This window comes from Idiotropiscis lumnitzeri, chromosome 3, assembly GCF_059441095.1.
Source record: "Idiotropiscis lumnitzeri isolate Australia: NSW breed Sydney's pygmy pipehorse chromosome 3, RoL_Ilum_1.0, whole genome shotgun sequence".
Taxonomy (NCBI): Eukaryota; Metazoa; Chordata; class Actinopteri; order Syngnathiformes; family Syngnathidae; genus Idiotropiscis; species Idiotropiscis lumnitzeri.
This window is the reverse complement of record NC_142393.1, coordinates 33,019,060-33,039,059: the sequence shown is the minus strand read 5'-3', so window position 1 is coordinate 33,039,059 and position 20,000 is coordinate 33,019,060. Positions and strand designations below refer to the sequence as shown.

Genomic DNA, 20,000 nt, shown 5'->3' with positions numbered 1-20,000 from the left:
TTGAAGTCCCCCAGCAGAACGAGGGAGTCTCCAGGGGGAACGCTCTCCAGCACACCCTCCAAAGACTCCAAAAAGGGTGGGTACTCAGAACTGCTGTTTGGTGCATAAGTACAAACAACAGTCAGCACCCGTCCCCCCACCTTAAGGTGAACCCCAGTGTACAGGCACCAAGCCGGGGGGCAATAAGTATGCCCACACCTGCTCGGCATCTCTCACCTTGGGCAACTCCAGAGTGGAAGAGTGTCCAACCCCTCTCAAGAGGACTGGTACCAGAGCCTACGCTGTGTGTGTGGAGGTGAGCCAGACTATATCTAGTCAGAATTTCTCTGCCTCGCACATCAGCTCAGGCTCCTTCCCCACCAGAGAGGTGACATTCCATGTCCTAAGAGCTAGTTTCTGTAGCCGGGGATCAGAGCGCCAAGGTCCCTGCCTCTTGCCGCCGCCCGACTCACACTGCACCCCACCCCTTTGGCCCCTCCCACAAGTGGTGAGCCCATGGGAAGGGGGACCCACGTTGCCTTTTCGGGCTGTGCCCGGCCGAGCCCCATGGGTGCAGGCCCGGCCACCGGGCGCTCGCCGACGAGCCCCATTTCCAGGCCTGGCTCCAGAGGGGGGCCGCGGTGACCCGCGTCCGTATTTTTGAGATCATAAGGGGGTTTGGTGAGCCGTGCTTTGTCTGGACCCTCACAGAGGACCTGTTTGCCATGAGTGACCCTACCAGGGGCAAAAGCCCCAGACAATTTAGCTCCTAAGATCATTGGGACACGCAAACCCCTCCACCACGGTAAGGTGACGGCTCGAGAGATATATATAGATATATAGATATATATATATATATATATAGATATGGATATATAGATATATATATATATAGATATAGATATATATATATATATATATATATATATATATACATATATATACAGTGAACCCTCGGTTATCGCGGTTAATGAGGTCCGAGACCACCCGCGAAAACTGAAAATCCGCGAAGTAGCGGCGCACCTTCAAAAATGCTTAAATATACAATATATATAATATACAATATATATAATATACATATATATATATATATATACGGAAAGAGGGAGAGAGAGAGAGAGAGAGAGAGAGAGAGTGAAATTCATGTTATAACAAAAAAACTAAATTATTATTAAAACGTATTTTTTTTTTTCCCCAGCCATTCTTTTTGTATTTATTTAATTACTCCGACTTTTACCTGCTGGTACGCCGTCCGGTGTGCCCTGTGAAATGAAAGGTGGCATTCTTTATTTATTTATTCATTCATAACTGACAGCCTCGCGCTCCGCTCGTGCCCGGGCGGAAGAGGTGCTCCAATTCGGCTTAACTGTGACGCACGCCCACCCTCCTCCTCCGGAGCTTCCATTCGGTTACACTTAGGGGCCGCTTGGCACCGCTCGTGCACGGGGAAGGTGCTCCTATTTGGCTTAACTGTGACACACGCCCGCCCTCCTCCCCCGGAGCTTCCATTCGGTTAAACTTAGGGGCCGCTTGGAACCGCCCGTGCCCGGGGAAGGTGCTCCTCTTCGGCTTACTGTGACGCGAGCATGCCCTCCTCCTCCGGAGCTTCCATTCGGTTAAACTTAGGGGCCACTTGGCACCGCCCGTGCCCGGGGAAGGTGCTCCTCTACGGCTTAACTGCCACGCACGCCGGCCGGAGCTCTGGTACGGTCCGAACCGCGCGAAACGTCGCCACCGATCGTATCCGGGGGAACGCGCTCTTCTTCGTCCACTCTCCTCTTCGCCCACGCTCTTCTTCGGCGCACGCCGGCCGTCTAACCGCTCGGCGAAACTACAATGCCCCCGAATATTTTTTAGACCCGCGAAGCACTGAACCCGCGAAAGGTGAACCGCGAAGTAGCGAGGGTTCACTGTATATATATATATATATATGTTACGCTTTGATACATTAGTGTCACGGTTCGATATTTTTTTCGATACAATTTTTTTTTAATTTATAGTTTATTGAAGGTACTTACATTTGTTTAAACTCAAGAGCACAATTTTTGTTCATTAAATTAAATCTTTTTTAGCAACGCCTGACTCATTTTCTGCTGCGCTTTCTTAGTAACATATTAAAAAAAACAGCTCCATGAAAAAAAAATAAGAATCTTGTACGAATACAAAATAAACTAGAAAATGCAATTCCTGAAGAAATTGCGTGTGAAGGCAGAAAAGCTGGAATTTTTTGTGGGGAATGATTTTGACAGACTGAATGAGATTGAATGATTTTGAATGACACTGAATGTTTTTGAAAAATACTGAATGACACTGAAATATTGAATGAGGTTGAATCAATTTGAATCATAGTGAATGGAATTAAAAGATTTTGAATCATAGAGAATGAAATTGAATGATTTTGAATCAAAGTGAATAAAGTTGAACGTTATTAAATCAAAGTGAATAATATGAATCCTGAATGACTTTAAATAATTTTAAATGCAAGTGAATAACATTGAACAACTTTGAATGAAACTGAATTACAATGAATGATTGTGAATTACATTAAATAATTTTTAATCATTGTGAATGAAATTTAATGATTTTGAATGATAGTGAATAACAATGAATGATTTTGAATAATCATGCATGAAATTGAATGACTTTGAATGATAGTGAATAATATTGAATGATTTTGAATCATATTGAATGAAATTGAATGATTTTAAATCATATTGAATGAAATTGAATGATTTTAAATCATATTGAAAATAATTGAATGATATTGAATCATTGTGCATGAAATTGAATTTAGTGACTAATATTGAATGATTTTGGATCATAGTGAATAAAACTGAATGATATTGAATCATAGTGAATGAAATTGAATGAATTTGAATCATAGTGAATGAAATTGAATGATTTTGAATTATAGTGAATAATATGAAATTAGATTGAATCATAGTGAATGAATTGGAAAGATTTTGAATCATAGTGAATAAAATTTAATGATATTGAATTATAGTGGATGAAATTGAATGATTGTGAATAACATTGAATAAGATTCAATCATATGGAATAAAATGATATGATTTTAATCAAATGGAACGAAATTGAATGATTTTGAATGAAAGTGAATGTTGAATGATTTTGAATCATATTGAATAAAATCGAATTATTCCTAAACAAAGTTAATAATATTTAAAGATGTTGAAGAATAGTGAATGAAATTGAATGATTTGAATGAAAGTGATTAATCTTGAATGATTCTGAATCATATTGAATGAAACTGATTGATTTTGAATTATAGTGAGTAATATTAAAGTATATTGAATCATTGTGAATGAAATTGAATGATTTTGACTCTTAGTGAATAAAATTGAATCATATTGAATTATAGCGCATGAAATGGAATGATCGTGAATAACATTGAATGATTTTGAATCATAGTGAATAAAATTGAATGATTTTGAATGATAGTGAATGAAATTGAATGATTTTGAATGATAATGAATAATATTGAATGATTTTGAATCAAAGTGAATGATATTGAATGATTTTGAATCATAGTGAATAAATTTGAATGATATTGAATTATAAAGCATCAAATTGAATGATTGTGAATAATATTGAATGATTTTGAATCATAGTCAATAAAATGTAATGATTTTGAATCATAGTGAATGAAAATGAATGATTTTGAATGAAAGTGAATGAACTTGAATGATTTTGAATCACATTCAATGAAATTGAATGCAATTGAATGATTTTGAATCATAGTGAATGGTATGAATGATTTAGAATTATAGTGAATAAAATTGAATGATATTTAATTATAATGCATCAATTTGAATGATTGTGAATAATATTGAATGATAGAGAATGCAATTGAATGATTTTGAATCATAGTGAATGGTATGAATGATTTAGAATCATAGTGAATAAAATTGAATGATATTTAATTATAATGCATCATTTTGAATGATTGTGAATAATATTGAATGATTTTGAATACTAGTGAATAACAATGAATGATTTTGAATCATAAACAATGAAATTGAATGATTTTGAATCATAAACAATGAAATTGAATGATTTTGAATCATAGTGAATTAGGGCTGGGCGATAAACCAAAAATTTACAGTTACCGAAATTTATTACAATGACCGAAATCATTTTGCCCATGTCGGTAAATTCGGCGTTTAAAAAAAAAAAGAAAAGCCTTTCCTGTCTGCGGCAATGTTCATGCCCTTTTAAGACCGCAACAGCGCCTCTAGTCACATGACTCCCCCCTCCCCTGGCGATTCAAATCCAGAAGCTTTTTCACCACCCACAACACAACCATGCTGTGCTGTGCTGAAAGTTCAAAGTGAGAAGCAAGGTTCGACAAGTGACAACAGCCCATTGACGGAGGCGACACCATACGAGAGAACGTCTCAGAGGTGGACGCGATAGCCTAGCATATAGCTAAAGATAAAGCTCCTCTAGTTACAGTGGCGCGCACAGGATTTAAACGCTTCATGAAAGCCGTATTTCCCGATATGGACTAAATCGGGACGGGAGCTGAGACATGTCAAGCATTTTGCATCTACATCCGACTTGTGGTCGGGTCGCAACATGGATCCCTGACTGAGCTTGACTGTGCATTACATAGACGACAAGTGGCGACTGCGCACCAGATTACTCGAGACGGCACATTTTCCCCGATGATTTCATTTTATTTAGCATTTTTTTAATTTGGCATTATTTACATCATGACAGCATCTTGGCGCAATCTATTTGCAGAAAAAGATTTTGCAAGAGGTACCCTTTTTCTTTGTGACATTGTTCAAATCATCAATCAAAGCAAGCTATTTTGAATGTTTATACAAATGATTTTTGTACTTTTATTTTTCATTGAAAATAACGTGTACCAGTTGGTCAATAAAAAAACAGTCAATATGCATTTCCTGCATTTATTTTGATTTTAGTCCACGGGGTTGGAATTTATTGTGCATTTATCGTTATTGAGGTAAAATTGCTCAATTTCTTGCGATATTGATTTGAGGTCATATCGCCCAGCCCTATAGTGAATAATATTGAATGAATTTGAATCATACTGAATGAAATTGAATTTAAATCAAAGTGAATAATATTGAATGATGTTGAATCATATTGAATGATTTAGAATCATAGTTAATAAAATTGAATGATATAGAATTATAATGCATCATATTGAATGATTGTGAATAATATTGAATGATTTTAAATCATAGTCAATAACAATGAATGATTTTGAATCATAGTGCATGAAATTGAATGATTTGGAATGATAATGAATAATATTGAATGATTGATATATATATATATATATATATATATATATATATTGAAGGATTGTATTACAATTGCCTGCATTATTTTAAACACTTACAGGACAGAAGGTCAATTATTTAAGTTAGCAGGTTCATATTTACTGAATATTTTAAACATTGATGAAACAAGAAGCATTTATCAAATTAAACTAGAAGCACGGGTCACAAGAATGACTGGGATTGTAGTCCTGATGTTTACTGATTTACTATATTATTCTCATATGCTAAATTTATAGTACTTAGTTTAAATGTGTGAACTTTATTGAAATTCTCAGTAGTGAGAACAGATTTGCACACATAGCATTTCCTTGAGCTGCCCTCACATTCACAGCACTTCATGGACAAAGACGACGAAGCACATTCTCCACATTGGCTGTAGAGATGCAAACATACCAAATTGGGCACTGGAGGACTCACACAGACGCTATCGCAAAAAACACATTCCGAAAGACATAACAATTGGAGATCGGAGCACACGCACATACACCATTGCACATACACAGACACATACATACACCTGCACATACACGCGAACATACACAAGCACATATAAATACACCTGCACACCCCCACACACATATACATACACCTGCACATACACACGCACATATACATACACCTGCACATACACACGCACATACACGTATACCTGCATATACATGCACACCGACAAGATTACAGAGGAATGCCAGCGGGGAGAGAGACGGAGAGACTGCCCGCCGGAGAAGGCCAGCATTGGCGTGTCAGTCTTGGCGACCAGACGGGAATCAACTATCCAGACGATGACTAACCTGGGGAGGACCTTCCCTTGGACGTGGACCCGTGCCGCGAGAGGGAGCGAGGACGACCGATTAAACCTACATTAACCTTGACATAAAAAACTCCTATAAAAACTGAAGCTGGGCTGAAAGATGGTGCACATTTTTTAACTGTGCTCGCCCCAGTGCAGTTTCTCGTGAGATTAAGAAGAAGCCGCCCAGATATCTGTCTTTGTACTATTTCCTGAACTCTAGAAATTGAAGAAACTAAATATCGGAACTCTAATCAGTTGTTGAGTCTTTATTTGACCTTTTCTTCTTGAGTACAAAAAAACAAACACGCATTGGAGTAAGTTTGGCTTTTAAAGGTTGATTTACTAACTACTTCTCATTTCCACGGTGACTCAACTCCAACTATATATATATATATATATATATATATATATATATATATATACACACACACATATACATACATATATGTGTGAAATTGAGCATGGAGAGGTATTTTTTGCATTGAATATTTTCAAATTTCAGCACGGATGACCTACCCTGGGTTCATTTTCTCATATGGTTTCTGTGTGCCTTGCCATGTCTTTCTATTAAGACAGTTTATTAGGTTGTGTGAATGTGAGTGTTCTGTGTGTATGCGAGTTCAGGCGTACATGTGGATGTGTCTTGTGTTTATGTTGGGTGAGTGGAATGGGTATAAGTTTTTTGTTGTAATTTGGATGTTTTTATTGTACAGCACTTTGAGCTGCATTTTATGTATGAAAAGTGCTATATAAATAAAATTTGATTGATTGAAATTAATCATCTGATTTATCAGTGATTGGTATTTTTGTCTGCCAAAAATCGTCCTAAAAAATTTAAATGCATTATCCGTCGGGCTGCAGTTTCAGGAACAGGGAAAGAAGACAAAAAAAATGCATGACTTGCCTGTAAAAGGAGGAACCCTCCACCGACAGCAGTGGCAGCTACTTTACCCACTCTCTGGAAGACATAACCAGCACACCTGCATGCATTGAGTTGGGGACAGAGAAATGATGAATGGCAGTATTACGCATTATATAAAAGTCAAATTAATCAAATGTTTGACGAATGTCATAACGTTTACCATCCAGTGAGGCCTCCCATCATGAGCTGGGTTGCCACAGAGTACTTCTCAGCGATTGGCCCTGAGTTGTTTCCAAATACCCTGCTCCACCACTGATGCCGCCGAGCATATTCTGTCAGATCGACCACCTCGTACACGTCCTCTTCACTCTCTGGTTCTTCCTGCCCTGTTGAGAAGAGTTGAAAAGCGATCAAATTTATAGAAAACCAGGCTGCTCAGAATTCTTTATCAGAACAATCTCATAAGGAATGGTCAGTTGTACTGAAACAGACACTTTCGAGTTTTAGAACCCCTAATAAATACGTTACAATAATGGGTGGGGGCTGTAGCTTTATACAAACCATCGTCAAATGGCTGCCGCGTGTACTTCTATGACAATTTGGGACTAAATCGCGTCATTAAAACGGAGTACATATTCCCAATATATCCAATTTTTTAAATTAATCCCTCGGTAATTTATATACAAAATGATTGCGCACCCTCCCTCTGGTCCACGGTCGCCATTTTGGAGGGGCTGGAGAATTTACCAGGATGTTGACAAAATAAGCCACACCCATGCGATGATGCCGTGCCACGTAACCTCGGCAACTTTATTATTAAAATATTGCTAACATTCCGGGTTTGTGGCAACACAATTGAACATACAACCATAGCTTACATTGCATAAAAATCGTGGATACCGTCACGATTGACAATCCGCTATCAAGCTATTATTTTGTAAAACGTGGCCTTAACCTAGTAACACAGAAGTGTAATCGGCACGGTTCTGATCGGGGTTTAGCAGATCATACTCCGTACGTAGACCGTTTTGCAAAAAAGGATGATGTACAGAGTACTGGGGAGAGATATTCCGCATCTCCCAGTGTGCAACAATAACAAGAGTATTATTGAAGACGAGAAGCTATGGCAGAGAAGTCGTATGGTGGGATGCACGCATGTTGATTGGCTGAAACACAAGGTGGGGGCGTGGCTACAACGGCGCGAGGGTTTGCTTCGGTGACACGATTAAAACAACTTTATCATCTCAACCGAAACGAGTTTAATTGAGGAAGACTTACATGCTGGATTTTGTGTTCAGGTGGGCGCAACTGAGCTACGGTATGATCTTGCTTTGGAAAGAAAAATGTGACGTTTGAAGATCAGCTCGTGCAGCGCTGCTGTCCCCCGGAAAGGATTTACTACGTCGAATCGCATCTTTTCAGGCTGGGAAAAAGTTTTGGATCGTTTGCTTTTCTTCGCTCGCCTCTGTTTGATTCGGTGGAGTAAACAGATCGTCTGTGCGTTGGGATTTTCCATGCAATCGTGCAGTGTGTCTGTCGCTGTTGATGCCTGCGCTGCTGCTCGGAGTCTCGGCTCAGCTTCTGGTGGTGGTGATGAGGAAAAGAAAATGGCGGCGGGAAAAGCGAGTGAAACAGATGAGGACTTTCCGACACTGACAGCCCAGGAAAGGGACAGTTTGGCCGGGATTGACAGGTGAGGATGGTAAACGCGTGTCCTCACGCGTTGTGTGGAATTTAATGTGTATCTTTCCCTGTATGTTGACATTTCAAACGAGGTGCTCCGCAACTAACACCAAGCCACCTATGTTGCCTTTTTGCTTGCAGCTCACTGTTTGGTTTTCAGAAGCTTCATGAAGATGGCGCCAGAACGAAGGCCCTGTTGGTGAAGGTAGTAAATCTCAAGTAGACGCTATTTACTACCAAAAGTGCACTATTGTCTGCTGGGCTCACTCAGCTCGACCGGTCAAGTCAAACGCTCAGCGGCGAATCGGCCCCCTTAGCTAACCTGCTTGCAAGCGGCCCTCTTGCAGACTACACCGAGGCCAGTTAGACTATGTGTTAGCTTGCTAGCGTGATAGTTAGCTCCCCACATCCGGTGATCAGCGACCCTGCACCTGCCTCCATTCTGCTCCGGCTGTGTCGTTCAACGTTTAGCTCACAACATCTCTGAAATTGTTCATTCGTGTTTGTGTTCGGAACCACGGGGTGCTATGTTGCAGACATATCGGCCGTTCCGCTCACTCGGTCAGCGTGTTAAAGGGGACTTGCTGTGACTGACGTTCTCCTACCATCACAACATCGCCACGGTTTTATCCAGCACGCCACTGTGATTGTCCCGTCTCTTGGGTGGGAAAAAAAGTTGCATGTGTTTTATGGCTGGTGTCGTGTCAAATCGAAACGCTAAACAATGTTTGCTGATTCTCATCTGCTTACATAGATGCACGATCACGAAAACAATACGAAGAGTCTTGAGTCTTGAGATACAGGTGCACCAAATAACCGTTTTAATTTGACTGCTGTGAGGAAAGTGTAAATGCATCGCATTGCCCTCACGGACGCGCAGTGTGACTCATTGTGGTCGGGTTCGACATTTATAAACGTTTCACATAACGTTTAATAATGGCTGTCCAAGATGGCGGGTACATGGCGGACTGGTGATGGAACTCTTTTCGTGTTTCGGGTCGCATCGGTTTTGGTGCGTTGAAGGCCCGTGTTTGCTGGGATTTAATGTGTAATTAGGATTTGTTATACTTGGAGCTGTGGAGTTTATTTCTCCCTTTTGTGATGTCTTCTCTCCAATCAAGCTTTGTTTAAAAAGCGCTCACAAATTGCAGAAACAATTTAGTGAGCCTGGTAATTGTGCTTAATGTGCAAAAAAAGTGTAATACTCTAACTTTTAAGAAGCTATTCTCGAATCCTCTCGCTAGGTGGTGCCGGTGTCATGTCATTATCCACACCGCTTATCCTCTACAGCAGAGGTATTCATTTAAAAGTCACAGAGGTCCACGACGAAAATTTCTTCCAATTAAAAGGTCCGAACCAAAGTCCAACTTCCCGAAATGTCGAGCCTATGTTCACATTTTTATATAGTTTCAATATTTAGTCATTTTCTACAGAGCACACTTATATACTAAATATTTAGCAACGTTCCCATTAAACACCTTTGCCAGTCAAACAAATATAAGGCGTTTATTTCACATTCAAGAATATGTCGCTCCAGGAATTTAAGGGTGCCACTTCCAGAAGAAAACTGTAAAATATCTCCTGCAGAAATATATCAAGTGCTAAGCATTGAGTTAACATCTTTTACCTTTTTTAAAAAAAATCAGAGTTATCAGCCTAAAAAAAACGGAAAGCCTAATTATCCAAGTAAACCAGGTCAACATGTTGAGTACACAATCAATAAAAAGGGCTGTCCTCATGAAAATCTAATTCAAAATGAGCTTTGACACCACTTTTTCTTTTGAATATTTTTTTAACTTCTCTTAATGAGAAAAATGAGCTTGTGACTGCCCTGCCAGTGACTTAAATCTGGGTTGGAACGGAGTCAGGGCCATTGGGACTTGGTAGATTATTTCACACATCTGGGCTTTGTGTTTTCCTTTAAATAATGTTTGTGCAACCACATTTAAGCACTCCTTCACAACTTCCCCATCACTTGCAAGTTTTTTTTATGTTTCCCCAAAATCCATGATACTTTTACTGAACATTTGTTTGCATGCCGCTGGGATGTAAACGAAAATGTAAAAATCTGTTGTACTGCACTCGAAGTTCGATGTTTTTGCATGCGCTCACCTCAAACGTCAGCGGATAACTGTGCACAAAAGGGAGGTGCTTTGTTTCGTAGTGGCGCTTCGCAATGTTGCGACGGTTTCGGAGCATATGATGCACACTGGATTTGAATTGGCTGCAGCCAGAACAAAACTACATTTCTCCGTCCATTAATTTAAAACAAGATGCATCAACCTCGCTAACTTTTTAGCAAGGCATACGGTCAGCATCACTCTCTTCCGGTCTGCGGCGCAATTGCCAGTGGATCGTAAACAAAAGATTTGATTGGCTCAAATCGGTGACGCCTTTTCCGTATTTACTAGAATTGCATCGCCAACGTTAGCCAATGCGCCCTGAAAAAAGAAATACTCATAGACTGGCCATGGGTCCGGTCCGAATCATCCCGCGGTCCAGATCCGTGTATATATATTTATATATGTGTGTGTGTGAGTGCGTGTGTGTGTATGTATGTAGGGGTGAGTGCGTGTGTGTGTGTATGTATGTGTATATATATATATATATATATATATATATATATATATGTATATGTATATATATATATGTATATGTATATATATATATGTATGTACAGTATGTGAACGTGTGTGTATATGTTCCCCTCAGGCGGTCCGCTGCTATGATTCACTCATCCTCAAGGCGGAGGGAAAAGTAGAGCCTGAAGTGTTTTGCCAGTTAGGCCACTTCAACCTCCTCTTGGAGGCTTACCCAAAAGGTGAGGACTCCACTTTCATAGGATCATTTAAAGTGATCCGCATGCTTTGCTGTGCTTTGCTTCATGTAATATGGCCTCTCAGTAACTTTGATCCTCCCTCTTTTTCCTCCCAATTACAGCATTATCGGCATACCAGAGGTACTACAGTTTACAGTCAGACTACTGGAAGGTAAGCCAGCACAACCATGCTGACATGGTGGCCCTGATTGAAGTTAGACTACACTAGGCTATATGATTGATGATGATGATGGGCTTCATTCTGTTTTAATGACCTGAATAAAACTCTTATAATCACACACAGAATGCTGCCTTTCTGTATGGTCTGGGAATGGTCTACTTCCACTACAACGCCTTTCAGTGGTGAGTATATTTGAATGTTATCTTTTTTTCAATGTGCATTTAACCCAAAACCACACTTATTTAGGCAGATGATGGCGATCGTTCCCAAACTGTGCACTTTATATGTGGCAGCAGTTGCTCATCTATTGGCAACATGACAAGATTTTCTGAAAATACATCAACTGCTTGGAATGGCCACTTCAGTTTGAGTTCCGCACACCAAGAATGTTGAAAATGGGATGGGGTTTTTTTGTGTGTGTGTGAAATAAAGGCTCTTTTTGGGGAATGATTTTGTGTGATATCGCCAAAAGGGTCCGTCTAGTTAAGGCTGGACGGGTAACCCAAATCTGCAATTGATGTTCGTTTAGCTTTGAATCTTTCGGTCTAAAAAAAATTAAATGAATCATTTTGGTAAATCAAGTGCACTCTTACAGAGCTTTACCTACACCATAAGCAAATTAAATGTTTTCAAAACCAATGACGAGTTCATGGCAACGCAGCAACTTGAACCCATGCGATGTGAACGAATGAACATTTGCGTGTCGTGTTTTAGACGCTCCTTTAGTTCTACGGCAAAGTTCAAAGAGAAGTGCTGGAGCACCACAATGAAGCTAAATAAGTCACCAAAACGGCAATACACACTGTGGCTCATTAAATAAGCACAATGTACATTATACATTGTACCAAGTCACTAGTTAGTGTACTCACTTAGTTTCAGAGACGCACATGAACACTGCAGCACTGAACACATCCGACAATAGCAGACTGCACAATAACGGCTGCGCAAAAGGTAGTTGACAATTACCCCGTATTCCTTGCATGCAGTTAGATACAGTGACATAACCTATAATACATCACATCAAATATAATATTGAACATTAACATATGGAACCTTTATAGCAACCACAATAAAATGATCATGTTCGCCTATGATGTTCACAGTCGGAGGTAATCCATCTCGCCCCACTGCTTCACTGTGAGCAAGAGGCACCTGTGACTCCTTCCTGTGCTAATGTTGCGCTGTGTGATCATATTAGGATATGATGCGTCATATTTTTTTCAAAACGTCTATCGTGCCGTATAACTCTATAGTTTTTCTACTGTTGTTTTGATGTGTGATACCACCTGTTCACAGCTCGCCTGTTTTCTGAAGCTGAGTCATGATTGGTCATTAGCTGAGCCCTGAGCAACGGTTATGTTATTTTCAGTCGACAGAAGTGACAAAAGGCCTTTATAACTCATTCAGTAATCCCTCGCCACTTCACGCCTTTTGCGGTTATTGATATTAAAAAAAAGGTTTAAAAAAAATACAGCCATATTGCATAAAATTATTTGGTTTGAAGTTATGAATGAATTTAGAGGCTTTGTATACACCCATGGGCAATCAGATAAGGCGCATGATTGGTTCCCGGCCGTGAGATCGACCAATGAGAGCAAGAGTGGCTTTTTCCCCGCATCTACCTTTATTTTATCTGCTAGTCTACATTAATACAGTCCACAAACGGCAATTTTGAACAATGTTCTGTTTGAAAACTTATTCAGACGAGTTGTGCCGGACAAGCATTTAGTAAACAGTTATGTTCAAAAGCTGTGAGCAGAGTCGTAACCAGACGACAAGCACGGCTCGCTCAACACGACGATACAACGGTAAATAAAATGTTAGTGTTTGTCTTAAAACAGCTTATCTTAAAGCAGTGTTTCTCTAATAGTGCGGCGCTGTGCGATGCTGAGGGGGCGCGTGCTAACCTGGGGAACATGCTTTTTTCCCGTCGTAGTACGGCTGAACGATGTATGGTTTTGGGACAATAATTGCAATCTCAGACAACGCGATTTTGTGATTGTCAAAGCTGCTGTCTGTGCCCCTAGTAGGGCACGCAGTACTGATTAAAAAAAATAAATAAAAAGCGTCGCCCTGTCGCTTCTTGTCCCGAAAGTAATTTCTTTCGCCTCTACTGGAATGCTAGGCGCCAAGGTATCTTGCGCCGCAGCAGTATGAGCTTTATTTGTATTATATCTAAGTCCGTGCACAGCAGCTGCCACGAGCTGTGTTATGACAAATAAACGACCCCACTAACAAGAAGCGTTCTGAACGAGGAGACGAACTCGGAAGCGCTTAGTGTGCGCATCGCTAAAATGAGTTACAGAATAATAAGTGCTTCTATGTACGCGCGACTTTTAACAGAAGTCTGACTCGAACAGTGTTCGGGCGGAGAACCAGCAGCTATGAACAGAATTGTCGTATTGCAACCGTTACGTATTGAAACATAAAATAAGACGACGGCTACGTTACCAATTTGTTTTGGAGAAAACAGTACAAAACTATGGAGTTTAAAAACGCCTCCTGGTAGCGAACATTTTGGTCAAGGGGAGGGCATGCAAAAACTGATGCTCTAAAGCAGGGGTGTCAAACAAATTTTTGTGGACGGGCCACTTCGTTGTGATGGTTTCCATCAGTGAGCCGTTACGTCTGTGAACCCATATAAATGTATGATCACCTAACGTTATCTACACGCGCACAACAAATTGATGGAATGCCAGTTTTGAAATCAGAAGCCAGTACTTGTTTGTTCAACTAATTTAATTTGAAAGGGTAGGATTGGTAACAACACATTAATGGCAATATCTCATATCGCAATGTTGTTGAAAGTGCAAAAAAAATGTGCTTGAAACAGGCAGCTGACGCAGATGATTTGCCCTTCGCGGGCCACATAAAATGAGGTGGCTGGCCAGATCTGGCCCCGAGCCTTGAGTTTGACACCTGAGCTCTAAAGGATCTTCAAACCCAGATCTGACGACTCAGAGGCAGACAAACATGCTACCTCACCGTAGACCAGGGATGGGCAACTTAAAGGCTGGAGGGGCTTGGCCTTTTCATCAGTGTTGCTAGACGAAGATGCTTTTTAAATATGGACAAAATACATGCACATGTGCTAAATACGTGATTGTAATATATTTAATTTTTTATCAGCATTTTTAAGCTGCAGCTATCAAATATTTTGTTATACAGTTAAACATAAAATAGTCCTGTCAAGAGATTACATTTTTTTATCTAATCTAAAAAAAATTCCTGATTAAATTTGATTAATCGCATTTTTCAATTATCATTTTTTTGTGAAGCTTGTAACAGATATTTACTTGAATAATATCTTGGAATTACTGCAAAATCACCAAATATAAAGTATATTTAATTCAAAGACTGTTCTAATAGCTTTCTTTGATTCTTGAATATGATCTAAAAGGCCCGGTGGTAACTTGAGCCAGGGGTTTTGTTCTGAGATGTGCAAAATATGTACAGCTAATATGGTACGATATTTGCAAAGTATATGCAAATATTTTTTTAAATAAATCAAACTGAGTTAAAATATCTGAGTTAAAATTCTTTACATTTATCTCCAATTAATTTAATTAATTTTGACAGCCCTAATAAATTTTTTTTTTTTGGGGCTTGAAAGAAAAAAAACATTTCCACTTAACAATGAACAGCCAACCGGTTTTCCTTTTTATATAGGCAAAATTTATACTTGAATTTAAACTGTGTAAAGCTATTTTCTTCATGACATCAAGACCACATTAGCGGTGTTTGCCGGCTAAAAGCACACACTTAGGTAAGCCTGATTTATTAGAAAGTGGTCAGTGGGAATAGCATCTGTCAGGCTGTCAGCTTCAAAGTTTGCAGAGTAATTTAGGTCTATTAACCTGAGCGCAGCAAGCGTTAAAGGCTCCCAACAGGTGACCGTATATTACAATGTCAGCGTAATAGTCGTCTTTTTAGCGCCCTTAATTAGCAAGGGAACATTATTTCAGGACAATGTTGTGTTGTTGCTGTCGGAAACAACAGTTTGTGACGGCAATGAATGGTCCAAAATGTCTGCGAGACGAGTCAAGTCATCCTTACGCCGCGATACGCTCTCGGTACAAATTTCGAAATAAAGGCATACAAAGGCATTGATATGAATATATTATTTGGGAAGGTTTATTATGAAGTTGTCCTTCTTACCGCGTTGCGGTGTGTTACTGTCATATACTGTATAGCTTGAACAATTGTTGCTGCGGTTAGCTTAACTACTTCTTCCTGACAGTGTACACGTAAATAAGCGGGTACTAGGGCAAAAAAAAAAATAAAATGCCTCGAGCATCATTTTGAACAAGGGTACTTGAATTACTCAAGGGCCCGTTACAGCCCTTGTTTTGATCATACCTGTTCAATAAAACATACATGAAATGTAACTTCACTGGGTTCAAATCCTAATGTAAATATTCAGGTTTTTACTAAGGTACCAAGATCAGCATTGCTTGTTCTTAGAATGTTTTCCATATGAAAGCAAATATGGTACTGTGTGGAAGCCTTCATTTACTCATATCAAAAATCAATCAAAGTGTTGTCTAAGGCAAATCGAATCAGGGCCTTTTTGGATTTTTTGAAATCGGAATCACTACCCAGCCCCTTTTAATTGCATGTACATAAAATAGACTTTCCTAACCCAACAACATAATATATAACCTCGCATTGTAATTTTGTTTTCCAATGTAAAGAGCCCTCGAATGAAAAATATCATTCAAGGAAGGCATAAAACTGCTAGGCAAAGAAGGCAAAATCAAGTGAAGTATTTTGTAATTTTTTTTTGCAAAAATCAAATCACTCAATTTTTGTATTAAGTTGAGTTACAATTATTTTTATTGAGATTGAAATGACAATTATAAAAACAACTATTCATTGATTTCAAAACTTTATATTTATTCAAGTACTGAAACGCAACTACTCAAAACAATTATCATAGCTTCATGCCCATTCATGCTTGCACGCTGAAAATTGTATTGTTAAACAGATATGTTAGTGACAGCCCTACTTATGTGAAATATTGAAACTTGGGCTTTGTTTCTCCACACTAACCAACTCTTTATGCTGTACTTTGGTTGGCTTTACATATGCTGTCCGTCTTCTTTATTAGGAAGATTAAACTCTGACCTCAACTGTCACATTCTTATTGTTGAAGTTCTATGCAGCTTGTTCAAACGCTCTGCTTTCTGCCACCTCTCTTACCTCTACAAGGGCGATCAAAGCATTCCAGGAAGTGTTATACATTGATCCAGGATTTTCCCGGGCCAAGGAGATCCACCTTCGACTGGGTCTTATGTTCAAGGTCAACACAGACTACGAGTCAAGCCTAAAGGTAGGCCCACGCCAACATTTACAAAGTGAACAAGTGAAGGCATCTGAAGTGAGTGCCTTTCCTTATTTCTCTTATGTTGTCTCGCAGCATTTTCAGCTAGCTCTGATTGACTCCAATCCCTGCACTTTGTCCAAAGCGGAAAGTAAGTTCAGCCCTCATTAAATTTTTAATCGAAATTTTTATACTTACTGCCACAGAGCATCTGAAGGTGTTATGGCCAGTAAATAACTGTACCACGGATATTGACCAAACAAAATTGATGTAATGCATAACATTTGACACCCTACTCACACACACGCATGCTCACGCTGACGGGCCACAGAATTGTGTTCTCTGACCTGGGTAGAATATTGGTCAACGTACTGAAACTTCCTCATTTCCCCTACCTGCTGTGCTACCTCGGAGACAGCCCTATCCATTTTTGCCCAACCCTTGACTGTGTGTCTGACTGTGCGTGTATGTAATTTCTCTTCCCACACGCACACACGACAAGGGCAGCCCCCATCCTTCTTCCGCTCTCTCTCCTCTCTCTCGCCCTATCTGCTCATAGTCTCTCAGGCAGTTTAGATCAGACACTACGTTCCGCACACAAGAAGTCTCTACCGGGTTGACCAACACCCTTCTGCTCAGTTCGATCGTGCATAGTCGATCTTGGGATTTCATTTATTCACCCTGCAGTACAACTTTGCCAAGTATGCTAGGACAAGGAATAAGTGGAGGACTATTTGAATGCTCTTGAGTGTTGAAAAACCTAAGTTAATTTTCCTTCCTTTTTCAGTTCAGTTCCACATTGCTCATTTATATGAGATTCAGGTAAGTGTTTTTCTATTCCTATTGTCCTCTCCAAAGGATACAATCATTGTTTTGTTGGCAGTTGTTTTCCATTCAAGTGAAGAGCTGCAATTTTTTGATGCAGTGTTAAAAGTTAGAAAATATTTGTTTTAATGGTAACCCAGTGAAGTCACAGGGACGCTTATTTACTGTTCTTTCAGCCAAGTGTTGACAAATGAAAGGGGGAGGGATGAGGGTGCATGAGTGTTCGGTAAAGGTGGTAGGCGATAGGAAATTATTCAGAGCCGATCAACGGGGTTGCCACGGAAACGAGAGTCTGTCTCCCCGTCTTTTATAGGCTGATGGTGTCTCCCTGTCGAGAGGTAATGTCACTTTCACTGGGTCTTGAGAAGTATCACGAATACACTTTGTGCTGTGTCAGGACAAGCGCCTGCTATGACAGTGTCAGCTTTATGGTGCATTTTAGTGGCATTAGGGGTCAACATGTGGGGAGAAGAATATCCCTGTTAGTGTTTCTTCTCAATACCTTTACACTGCTCCTCCCATACAGAAGAGATATCGGGCTGCCAAGGAGGCATATGAAAGCCTCCTGCAGACAGAGGATCTTCCTGCACAGGTGAAAGCCACTACCCTGCAACAGCTTGGTAAGATACACTTCAATGTACACTGTTACAATCTGTGGTGCTCAGTGACTGATTCCCCGTGGGTACGTGTGTCACTCCAGGCTGGATGCATCACACAGTGGAGCAGCTCGGGGACAAAGGCGGTAGGGACAGTTATGCTATCCAGTGTCTGCAGAAATCTCTGGAGGCAGATCCCAACTCTGGACAGTCATGGTACTTCCTGGGCAGGTAAAGCGGGCCACCCTTGTGTTACACTTAATGTTGTCAACACATACAGAAACAAATGCATGTTGCCCAACTCCACCAAGAAGTTTAGGTTTTTATGGCTTTGAATTTCATTTTTGCTGGACTCAGGGTGAGTTGGAATTTTATTTTCCAGTGATTTATTTGTTTATTTATTTTTCATTAATTTAATTATGTATTTATTCATTGCTTTTCCACAGAGATTTTACATGTTAAGAATGTCATATAAAATGTTGAAATTAAATAAAAATCACATCACTTATTTTATTTGAGCACAATGAAAAAAAAAAAAAATTTTTCTTTGTTTTAGCTTTTCATATGCTAGATGGTAGATGCTCATTTCGCAAGTGGCAGATGTTTAGGCCTTGGTGGAAAGCTGCACTCTCTAAATTCTCTGGTTAGCTGCACATCCCTAAAAACCAGTGTCTCCTGCAGGTGCTACTCTAGTATTGGAAAGGTCCAGGATGCCTTCATCTCCTATCGGCAATCCATCGATAAATCTGAGGCCAGCGCAGATACCTGGTGCTCTATAGGGTAAAAGCTCATTTCCTTGAAGTGCATTTGTTTGTTGCAGTGAGGACAATTGTCACATCATTAACATAAGCCATTAGACTATTTATGTTCCTTTCCGCTTTTAAGGATAGATGGCACATAACACTGGAAATTTCCATTAAACTCATAATGTCTTCATCATATTGTACATCGAATTAGCATAATGCAAAAGCAAATTCAGTCACACAATTTTGTCGTCCTTGCGTAATCAGACTAATTTATGTTAATTCATTTTTGCCCCATTGTCAAACATGTCAAAATGTTCATTTAGATTTATTGTCCAAGTTTATCACTTGTATCACATTCTCTCACACATATTCGAGAAAACATGGTCTGAATGGACTCTTTTCAAACTCACTTCACTACACTGTCATTGGTTGAATCCATGTCAAATAGTTTATTAGAGCCATGTTGTGGAGCAGGATCTTCAATCAAGGCATTAGCCTTGCTTAGTTTTTGATGTTTTTTGTGAATTTTTGGCAAAGTTGTCTGGCTATAGGCTTTTCCACTTCCATCCCGGACAATTTGTGTGGATGCATCATCTCCTGAACAAACAAGTAATATGCACAGATGAACTCATATGATTTCAGTCCAGTCTGCATTTAAATGGATCAGTGTGAGAAGTGTTTATTAGTATTCATTTTAGTATTTAAGGGTATTTTTACAGAATTAGTGCAACTTGGCATAGAGTATAGTTTTTGGTTCTACTTAAAATACACTACACTTTTACACATCAATGCAAATTGCTTTTGTGGATGGCAGCACCTCACAAGCACTCTGAGACAAGGATGGCAGTGATTTTTAAACTA

General features: G+C 39.7%; 2 protein-coding genes across 7 annotated transcripts in view; one reads left to right on the top strand and one right to left on the bottom strand.

Annotated features, from left to right (window-relative positions):
• The window catches only part of LOC148340956 (FUN14 domain-containing protein 1), a 33,782-nt gene extending 25,969 nt beyond the window's left edge, over positions 1-7,813 (bottom strand). For 2 of the 3 annotated variants that reach the window (XR_015842519.1, XM_088290426.1), the window contains exons 1-3: positions 7,667-7,813; positions 7,188-7,353; positions 7,010-7,085 (exon numbers count right to left, since the gene is read on the bottom strand). Coding sequence is in view for 2 of the 3 variants with exons in the window: in XM_088290426.1 (XP_088146552.1) it covers positions 7,010-7,085; positions 7,188-7,353; positions 7,667-7,691 (267 nt within the window). In the remaining variant the exon portion in view is untranslated. The remainder of the gene's footprint in view (positions 1-7,009; positions 7,086-7,187; positions 7,354-7,666) is intronic. The other variant, XM_088290427.1, reaches the window with a different exon arrangement.
• Positions 7,814-8,132: 319 nt separating this feature from the next.
• LOC148340955 (lysine-specific demethylase 6A-like) overlaps positions 8,133-20,000 on the top strand; it is an 89,113-nt gene continuing 77,245 nt past the window's right edge. For 3 of the 4 annotated variants that reach the window (XM_088290425.1, XM_088290424.1, XM_088290422.1), the window contains exons 1-11: positions 8,191-8,660; positions 8,792-8,855; positions 11,363-11,471; positions 11,591-11,640; positions 11,773-11,831; positions 16,861-16,981; positions 17,069-17,123; positions 17,760-17,794; positions 18,324-18,417; positions 18,498-18,624; positions 19,075-19,173. In XM_088290425.1, coding sequence (XP_088146551.1) covers positions 8,482-8,660; positions 8,792-8,855; positions 11,363-11,471; positions 11,591-11,640; positions 11,773-11,831; positions 16,861-16,981; positions 17,069-17,123; positions 17,760-17,794; positions 18,324-18,417; positions 18,498-18,624; positions 19,075-19,173 — 992 coding nt within the window. In that variant the 5' untranslated portion in view covers positions 8,191-8,481. The other variant, XM_088290423.1, reaches the window with a different exon arrangement.